The sequence below is a fragment of the Labrus bergylta genome, chromosome 12 (genome assembly GCF_963930695.1).
Source record: "Labrus bergylta chromosome 12, fLabBer1.1, whole genome shotgun sequence".
In the NCBI taxonomy this organism is placed as follows: Eukaryota; Metazoa; Chordata; class Actinopteri; order Labriformes; family Labridae; genus Labrus; species Labrus bergylta.
This window is the reverse complement of record NC_089206.1, coordinates 28,284,149-28,294,963: the sequence shown is the minus strand read 5'-3', so window position 1 is coordinate 28,294,963 and position 10,815 is coordinate 28,284,149. Positions and strand designations below refer to the sequence as shown.

Below are 10,815 nucleotides of genomic sequence, written 5' to 3'. Positions count from 1 at the left end.
AGGGACACATGGCAGAAGTTCTCAGTATTACCTAGACAAAATCTTTATGTTGGGCTGTCACATACATTACATGACGAGTATGTTAAAGGTCACATATTATGCAAAATACACCTTACCATGTATTTCGCACACTAATGTGTGTCCCTAGCCTGTCTACAAACCCGCCTAATTATTCTCTGTCTTTTGCCTGCTCCACTTTTCAGAAATGCACCGTAAACAATTGGGCATGGTGCAAGAAAAAACAAGCGACCCAAGCCCATCTAGAGGGTGTGGATCAAACAAGCTATAGGCACAGCCTGTTCTGAGCAGGGCTGAAATAGAAGGGTTTATAGACATGCTTAAATACAGGATCAGAGTGGGATTTTAACTTTACAGACATGTTTTGGGGAGCTGTGAGACTTATGAACTTGTTGAACAGAAGTATGTTTCCTTTGAACTGAATGTGTCTCAGTCAATAGTTGTTGGGGCGGCAGTATCTCATTCTGTAGGGACTTGGTTTGGGAACTGGAGGGTCGCTGGTTCAAGTCGGTGCAGACCAAAATATGGAAGTTGGTCTGATAGCTGGAGAGATGACACTACCGGAGTACTGCCGAGGTGCCCTTGAGCAAGGCAATGAACCCCCAACAGCTCTGATGTGCTCCCTGCGTAGCAGTGTGTAGCATACCACTCTCTGACACCTCTCTATTAATGCATGTCCACAGGTACTGTTTGTGCATGTGTGTGATTTGGGCCTATGTGCATGAGAAGCATTTTTCTCAATAACAGAGTGTCAAGCCAGAATTTCCCCTTAGGGATTATTAAAGTATGTAAGAAAAAAAGAAAAAAAAAAGAAATCAATTAAAAAATCAATCACAGGCTTTCATGCATAATTGTACAGAGCTATCCAAAAACAGGTAAAAATAGCACCCAGTTTGACTTAGAAGAGTTCAATATGAATATTATAATAATACTACATGAATGTAATACATGTATAATGCTGTAGTTTAGCTTGCTACATTTGTCTTAGATGTATAGCTTTAGTGTCAGCTTAGTTTAATGTGGATTGACTAATAGTGACAAAAAAGTGAACAGTGTGATAAAGTTAGTTGAAGTCACACTCCACTCTCTTCACTAATGAGGATATCAGGATCTATTAGAGGTTCATGTGACTGTTAATGAGCAACATTCCTCTTGGCAGAACAGGATTAAAATGATCTGAACCATCGGCCTTGATATTGTAAAGAGAGGATTAGGTGGTGCGGGGAACAATGCTCTGTATATGCAAATGAAACATGTGGGTTGGATGACAAATAAAAGCGGAGGAAGACAGGAAGAGAGGGATGAGGCAAAGGAAAGACGGTGGAGGATGTGGGCAGGTTGAGCACACTCCTTCAGAGAAGGAAGGAAGAATGTTGCTCACCCTCTCCCAAAGCCAAAAGGAGGGAAGGCAAGAAGCAGACACCTGTGTAAAGAATGAAAGCTATGAGTCATTCAAGAATCCTGATTTAACCATGTGGGCATGTGTGTGTGTGTCTAAATAGAATGACACAAGACTGTTTCAGCGCTGCTAATGAGGATTTGTAAATCAAGTCAGAGGCTCTGGATAGAATGAACTGACAATGCACCTATTTGCTTTTCTGGTCCTTGATTTTCCATTTAAGCTGTATTTTCATTAAACTCTGCTATTTATGTTTTGCTTTGATTTGTCTTTTCCAGACCTGACCCGGAAGGAGGAGAGGACGTAGGTACAGCAGAGAAAGTATTCTGACTGTGTAACCTCAATTCCGATAAGAAGTGGGCCCCCCCCCCTTAACTGCTCATATGTGGGTTGCCATCTGGCCAGAATTGCTTGCCTGCCAATCCAAGAGTAAATGACATCCACAGATTTTATTTCATTCTTCATGGAAACTGTAGTTTAGGTTTATTATTTAACCTTTTGGAGCACATAGGAGAGCTTACACACTAATTTTGAAATATGCATGCAGACTTAACAATATCAGATGCTGTACATCATTGATCTACTCTATGTTCCATATTCCTAAACTTTATTGTTGTCTGAAAGAAGCTGCTGGGGTCTTTGGTTTCAATGTATGCGTTCCATCCTGACGTTGAACAACTCAGAACTGCAACCAGCATCTTGAGTCAGTGGGACCGTGCATGAAGACGTTTCTACCAGTGAGAGGACACAGCTGACTCAAGCTGAGTCACCTTGATTAAGGGCGCAGAGGATAATGCCAGAGAGGCAGCCTCCGCCCATTGCTGAAGAAGACAAAACGCCTGAGAGCTAGTCCCATTTGTTGTCTGTGCTTCTTCTTCCCCTTCCAGAGAAAGTTTTTCACATGTTTTTCTTTAGGTTCCTCAAAGATAAATGCTTAACTTCAATCGCACAAGACAGAGCCAACTGAAATGAGATAAGAACGGTTGCTGGGTCGACTATGCCCAAAAAAAGTCAGTAATAAATAGCTTAATTTTGGGTGAAAACTGTGTTTCATCTGCAGTAGATTAGAACGAGTGAAAGTCACCCATATCGTTAACCTTTCAATATCAGGATGCCACCAGTTTTTACATAAAACAGTAATAGAATAGAATATGCTCCTGTCATTTGCAGCACACACAGACACACAGCAACGGCCATAATAAATGTTATGTGGAGGAGAGGAAATAAGAAAGCCTTCTTCGGAGTTAAATAATCTCTTAATTTGAAATGTGTAATTTTGTCAGCCAGTAATTCACTTCATAATTTCCACTTCTCCAGAACAGGTTGAAAGGAATCCAAGCCATCCAAAGTTATTTTTAGAAGGAGAAAATGTCATTTAGAGAGAAGTCTCCTCACATGGCCTCTTACATAATGCAGATCATGACGACGTTCAAAGAGACACGGCAAATTTTCTACGTAAAGCCTATGTTAAGACAGAAAAGCCTGTTTTAGAGAGAGGTTTAACATAATCCCTTATATACAGTCTAAAAAAGGCTACCTTTAGCACTGCAGTCCAAAATGAAGTATTTTACATTCCACAAGTGACATGTCACAAAGCCAATATGATATGCTATTTGAAGACTATTGCACTTTTTTTTTTTACAGGAAGACAGCGCAACTCAAAAATGATTTCTGCTTATGTAGAACAAAAGCGGGAGTACAAAACAAAGTCATTGTACATTTCTAAGGGTTTAACAGAGAACTCACTGCTGACACCAAACAGCAGGTAAAACCCTCTGCTCCTCCTCATCCTCCTCTATCATGCCTTTAAAAACCATAAATCCTCACAGCTGTATTTTATGGAGGACTTTACACTTGCAGGAGCTAGGTGTAAGATTTAAGTTGTAACTTGTGCCTATACGTTGGAAGCTGAAGCAGGTGCAACTACAGTAGTGTTGTAGTCAGGACCACACTAATCAAGAACAAAACATACCTGAGACCAGAGTGCTCCGACACCAAGACAAGACCAAGGCAGGGGGAGACCGAGACAAGAACAAGAACATAAACTTATATGAAAAATCATCATCTTGTGTACAGCGGGCGTGTTTCTCACTAAGACCATAAAACCAGGAAGGTTGTGGGAAAATAATTCTCTTACAAACGGGCATTTTCCTTCTAATCACAGTAATGTCTTAGTAGTAGTCTTGATCAGTCTTGATTTAAATTCCAGAGTCCGCCCAGTCTGAGACTGAGACAAGGCCGAGTAAAAATGCTTTGAATTCCAAGACGAGACTGAGAACTTAGTGATTTAGAGTACTACAAAACTAGGTGAAACACCTTAATGTTAGTAGGACGTTAACTGCGCCGTAAAATAGAATGTTCGAGCTAGAATGTACGCACAGCTGCTGCAACCTGATACGGATCCCTAGATTTTAGGGCTTTAGGGAAATTGACAAAGATGCATCACCTTACCATTCCATAGCCAGCTACTGACCGCTTCTCTTGGACTTAGACTTCACTCTCAGCAAAGGAAACAGTAAGACATGTAAACACTTTAGATAAACTGAGCTGTATACACACATAAAGACTTACTCAACACATTTGTAAATTTGTATACGTGTTCCAACAACCTGCCCAGGGACTTCAGATGGAAATTAGCCTAAGGCTACAATCTGGTATATTTACATGTTTATGTTCATTAATGTGTCCTTGTTCCTATTTTAAATAAGTACATGTTTGTTTAATGTCTCCAAAATTTAAACGCATTCATTAATCTACAAAAGTGTTTTTTCTTCTTCTTAAAAGTCTGTTTGCTGATTTGTTTGATGCACTGCAGCAAGAAATAACCATAATAATACTTTAACTGGGAAAAAGTGGGCAGGTGGGATTTTAACATATTTATCGTTCCACTATTTGTTATCTGGTTTCCACCTAGAAACTGGATGAGATTTGTGTTGTTGGGGAGCCATGGGAATAGCAGGTTTAAGTGACTTTGTATTCTTACCTTTTATTTTACCACTCTTGAGTTTTGTATTCAGAATCAGATTACATTTGAACAATATGGAAACTTTAAAATGACTCATTTTGATTGTGGTGGGGAGTGTGGTGAAATTGGCAGGACAGATGTATACAATTGACAATATGTTGTTAAAACCTCTTTAAAAAAAAAAGGCCTATACAGACACAATGTCATACTAAATGATGAAGGGAAACATAAAGACAATTCAGTTCATCAGACTACTACAAACACTTATTTTAAGTGGCCAGACTATCTCAAGGTCCCAGCATTTAATTTTGCTGGTTAAATGATATGACGACTGATGTAACTGATCCATAAAATTAGATATTTTAAGTGTAGGGATCCTTTAACAACACTAGTGTTGTCAATGAGAGCACAGGGAACTGGGTCTGGTGTCTAAGGTTACATAAGCAGAATAAGGGCCAGCTTATAAGCAGTGTTGAGGGGTAGATGCATGGAGGGAGAGACGAGTTTGAGAATAACAAGGAGAGGCAGAATTGATGGGGAAGAGAAATAGGACAGAGATAGAGGACTGCAGAGACTGAGAGAACCAAAGAGAGAGAAGTATAGTTAAGCACAGAGGTGAGAGGCCAAAGAAAATAGAAGTATGTGTAAGAGAGTGGGAGTAGACAGCACAAAAGTGAAAGAGAGAGACCGAGAGAAAAAGTGTAAAAAATCGAGGGAGTAGGGAGGGGGCGGTGGCTCCGGCCGTGTTTATGCTTGTGAACACTGCACCATCTCAGCAGCAGAAGAGTAATGCTTTATACTAATCCTGGTATTAAAACCTCTGCTGATTCACTAAAGGAGATTACTGACATGTTCCCACCCTCCCCTCCTGCTGAACACTGACCAGTGCGTGCCCCTAACTTTGTTTTTAACATTTGATGAAAATGTCCTCTTGCTGTAATTGTTTTTCAATCAATATCATCTCAGCGATCAATACGCTGCTGGAGTGCATAGGGGAGAAAAAGGCAGAAGAATATTTGCGCCCACGCTGCGATATTTACATACTGCACGCCTCTCATATTTGCCCTGAGGTCTCTTTACCGTTCTACTGGCATTAAAAGCTGCATTTCAACTCCTGCCTATTCATCTAAATACAGAGCCGGTATTGTTGTAGAAACAATTACCAAGTCCTTCAGAGCCATTAGAAACCATTACCATTACGCTAAGAGTGCAGGTATTTTGAAGCAACTCTGTATACCGGGAAGAATTTTGATTGGTCAGAGATTGTTGCAAAATTTATCTCTGAAGAAACCCCATAGCTCGTTTCTGAAAAAAAAAAAAAAAAGCTATCAAATAAGTGTGTTACTTTTGTTGCTCAGAGGCCTTCATTCATTAAAATTGGAAGGCTTTTGTGCCACTAAACCTGTGCAAATAAGACAAAATGAAAATGTCTTATTCGCAAATTACACACAAGGGTTAATGCACCACTAAATGTGCTGCAGGGTACACAGTGTCTCTGTATCCCGGTTCTGCTTGTTTTTTTTAAATTTGCCTTTTTCAATTCAAATGAGAGCCTCTAGTACCCCTTTTCCAACAAATGGTAAATAGTAAATGGATTTGAGCTTGTATAGCGCTTTTCTAGTCTTCTGACTACTCAAAGTGCTTTTACACCACATCGTCACACCTACACATTCACACACTGATGGCAGAGACTGCTTTGTAAAGTGACCATCAGAATAAAGTAATCCCATTCACACACATTCATTCAAGGCTGACGAAGCTGCAGGAGCTGGGGATTGAACCCCCAACCTTCCAGTTGAGAGACCACCGACTCTAATGACTGAGCCACAGCCGCCTCAAAGTAAACCCGGGGCTGGTTCAGAGCTCGTTCAATTTGCGAATCGTCTAAGAACCATTTTGCCTTTCCACCGACAGGCCGCAGAAGAGCCACGTCATACATACATATGCATACATCAATTTAACAACTCTTCCTGAACAAATTATGGCTCTAATAACTATGTGCAGTTGGGGTAAAAAAAAAAAAAAAAAAAAAGACCGTCTGCTGTGAGTTGTTGGTATCTGCCCCAAAATGTTTATAGAGGATGTCAGGTTCAAACATTCTAAAAATGCTATATTATTCATCCTCCTCACCTCCTCTCTCCTACTCCTATCCTTTGCTCTCCTTCAACTCCTGTATGCACCTCCACCTCCTCCCCTTTTTCTACTCCTCCTTTTCTGCCCACTGCCAGTATGGCTAAGTACATACGTCTTCTTTGGAGTGAAACAGTTTGAACTTTCATGGAAAGTTGATAGAATCTTAACAAGCTTAAAGCCAAAAATAAGATTATAAATGTTCCAGTCATTCAATGATCATGGCATCCTGTGTTTGTCCTTTCTTACCTCGGCTGGAACTTGAGTAGGGCATTAAAGCTTGATTGAGCCTGGATGAAGCACGTCTTTGGAAGGACCTCCATGTGTTTTTTCATTTCCGAGCATACCTCAAAGGTCAGCTTTAAAGCTATGCTGGATCTGTCATGTGAAAGATAGAAATTCATTAGCATAATGCTGACACACAAAGAGTATTTCCCAGAATGGAGATAATCAAGGATGATCTGAACTGCTATTAAAATAGAATGCACAAGCAATACTGCATAGGGGAAAAGTGGTGGAATTACTGCTTTCCAGGTACAGATTGCAGATAAGTGCTTTCCCCTTTTGAGGACAGAAAGTGTTATTTCCCTTTGTGAGCCTATAGTGACATCACTGCCAGTGGAAAAAAAAACTGTCATGTTACAGCCTTTGGTTTAGATAGAAAATGTAATGTTAATGTGTGCCTGTTCAATTCAAACAGTGAGAGGACAACATCTCTGGTTAAATGAACGTGTACTGTCTTTAAAGTGTTTAACTTGCCTTTATTTGTGAAGCACTCTGATCATTTCATGCTGTTTAAAATGTGATACAATAAATTGCTATTGATGCTGGACATTCTACAACAACTGTTTTGGACTTCCAATCATAATGTTTAATAAATTAATTCTTCTAAGACACATTTTCCATAAATTTAACTGTATTTGCATTTATGTTTAATATTTCTTCATAAATGTAACAACACTTCATTATGTATTAAAATGCCACTCAATGTGAATCCTGTGAGGCTGCAGAAAGTGGGCTGGGCCAATGAGAATGATGGAGTTCTTTGAGACAGGCAAACTAAATATTTTGTGAATGGCAAGGATCATTGAGGATGTCTAGTTTTTGGTTTTTGCAGACAAAGGTTTATAGAACTTCTTTAGAAAACTCTTTCCTTGTAGCTCTGCAATACAACAACAGAATAATAATTCACTAATTGCAAGGCTTCAAACTGACATGGATATTGACACTTACAGCTTAGTTTGTCATATTGATTTTTATAACAGTAAACGTATTTCAAGCTGATTACACTTCATGGGGGTCAAAAAGGACAGGGAGGGCAGATATTATTTCTAAGTCACCTACAAAATTTGTATGGCGTAATGCACCCCAAGTCTTTATTCCTGTGGTGACCCAGTTTCAGGACGCACTGACAGATGGTTGTGTCTGGGGCTATAAGACTCAGTCATAGCTGAGGCTATAATACAGTAACAGCCTTGTGATATAAATGGCTCTTCAGCTCAGGAATGCTCTAACACAGGATTGATTGGATGTGATGCAGTGATAACATTTTGTTAAGTCTGCTTTCATCCTCTGATGCTGTTGTTACAATTGTGTTGTGCAGCTGGTAGCATGTGTCTTATTCTGCAGTCTCTTTTGCTACATCATAAAAAAACAAAAAAAACAAGCCTAACTGCATGAAGCTCACCTGTTGTGTTATCGGAATACCGAGTGAAACTTTTAACGGGAGATATGTTGTCAGGGCACTTCATAAAATGTAGTGCTGATGAAGATTGTCAAAGGAGCAGCGCAGACACATACAAGGAGAGATTAATGGAGGGAGGAGATGATGTGAGCGAGCCCTGGATCTCAGTTGCTGTTATACAAAATTCGTCATCATCTAACAGTGAAATCAGGACGGTGTCAATTATTTCCATGTAAGCTGCTCGAGGTGATCTCATTCAGCAGCCCATCTCTCTCTCTCTCTCTCTCTCTCTCTCTCTCTCTCTCACCTCTCGTTTAGTGTGCATACAGGCATGCAAGTGAATTATGATTACTAGGCCACTGTGTCGGTCATTACCATGTGTCACAGAAAAAAGTCATATTTGAATTATGTTAAAATGTTCACATTGTTTGCCATTCTTACAAGTGCATAAATCAAATTTTAAAATTATGCAGAGCTAAAAATGTGTAGAAACAGAAAAACTCTTAAAGTCCAAATGTGTGCTACTGTATTTAAATGAATGCGTGTATCTTTTTGTGAAGGTATGCACATGAAGTTTGCCTTAAGGTGAACGCTCTTGGGTCCATTTACAAAACAACATATCAACAAAACAGTATTCAATAAAACAGTTTAACATAAAAAACTGCTATCATCACTGAGGTTTGTGACAGTTGTGTCTGGCCATGTGGCATAGGGCAGTGAAACAGCTTACATTGAATACAAATGTAAAGCTGATGAACTGAGTGCTTGCCCACAGCTACAGCAGTAACTCTGCCTTCTTCTGGAAAGTGCCAGGTGGCTGTACTGCCTACTCCACAAGTACCGCATGGACTCAAGGGATACCAAGAATTCAGGGTGAGTGTAATGCAATGAGATAATGTAGCACTGTCATTCTCTTTGAGTTATTGATAAGAAAACTGAAGAATCAACTCTTAAACATATGACACAGGTTGGACTAAGACAGCTAGCTTGTAAGAATTAACTAAACAAAGATAAATCAAAGACAGAAGGTTCTATGAAGGAGGTGCCAGGTTTCCAAAATTCATTCAGAACATTTTTTAAATAAAAAATAAAAAAACAGCTGCCAACAGTCTGCATAATTTTCTAACCATTGGCTCAAGAGCAACAATCAATCATCAAATGATAACTGGTAAATGGACTTGCGCTTATATAAAATTATTTAAACATTTTAAAGAATTTTGAAAATTGTTTCAATTATTGGGAATACTATTTAAGTCACTGATTCTCCAGTTTGTTCTGTTCACCGAAGTTGAGGACTTGTGGAATATCTGCTCATCTACTCAAAGGAAAATGTCATATGACATACGGTATGATGAAAGCAGCATCTCCCTCCCCAAAAGCCTGCCAAGCTTTTAGTGTTCACATAACTGTCTGTTCTAACATACTGTATGGTTGGCTGTTGCAAGCCTTACCTTTTTTATTTTTATTTTTATTTTAGAGCTGCTGTTAACACTCTCTTCATAAAGTCACATGCGCTGGTATATGCCAGCGCACCAGATGGCAGTTGTCACAAATCCCCCTCCCCCACACATGCACTTCCTCCTCCCTATATGAGTAGTAGGAAGTGCATGTGTGAGGGACACAATGGCTAGCTCAACGGTGTCTCACACGCTTGCAAAGGTTAATGCCCCCTGTGCATTCTTAACCTTGTGTGTGCATCCTGGTTTATCACATCAGTTATCATAAAGGATTTACTTTAGTTATGTGCTACAGAATGGACCAAAGAGGATTGTAGGGGTTGTAGGCTTATTGCTTTCCCCTGACATTATTCTTTTATAGCATTCTTTTATCAACTCAAATAGATGTTTGTTTTACTATATCTGCAACTACTCAACTGAAATAGTAGAAACAAGGCAGGGAATAGAGATATACAAAACCAAAAAACAGGGGTTGGGACAGATACCCTCCTGGCAGCCCTCTCTAACACTAGGCTTGTTCTTAAGCTGGTTGTGAAAGTGTCAGGTGAGGGCAGGGTCATGGATCAGTGGGACGGATATCCCACATCACTCCTCTGAGCCATATCCCTTCCAGTCAACAAGATAGGACAGGCAGTGGATGGCCCAGTCATATGAGTGGTGTGGATCAACTCTGCCACCACTGCACTGTTTCATATTTAGTCATGTAAATATTAGTCTTTTCTTATAATGTTTATTATTGATATTTAATGTTGTACCTATACATAAGAGAGCACAGTTCACCAAAGTTAAATTCATTGTGTGTGTAAGCATACCTGGCCAATAAATCTGATTCTGGTTCTGATGTTAAAAAAAGTTTTGTCTGGATTTGGAGCTATATAAATCAAATGAGTCAAGGACCGCCACCAAATTTGGTATCAGCATCAGATCTCAGTTTTCAATGCATGGGGAGGGAGTGTTTACACAAATACTGTGGATTTGCTGTTTTTTTGTGTATTCTAATAAGCTTGGACTCATCACCACTACTTGTTTGGCGTACAGTAGAACATTCATGTACTGTAGTACTGTTGTTTGTGACAAGGTGCAGTGGGCCACCATGTTGCTTTGACAAACAAAACATAAAGTAATGGAGGCTGATGAATGGTTCATTGACTTTGGCAGGCAC

General features: G+C 39.6%; 1 protein-coding gene across 1 annotated transcript in view; it reads right to left on the bottom strand.

Annotated features, from left to right (window-relative positions):
* Positions 1 to 10,815, bottom strand: part of cfap74 (cilia and flagella associated protein 74) — a 53,108-nt gene that overhangs the window by 20,765 nt on the left and 21,528 nt on the right. The window contains 1 exon segment of the mRNA XM_065961201.1: positions 6,762 to 6,890. Within this exon segment, the coding sequence (XP_065817273.1) occupies positions 6,762 to 6,890 (129 nt within the window).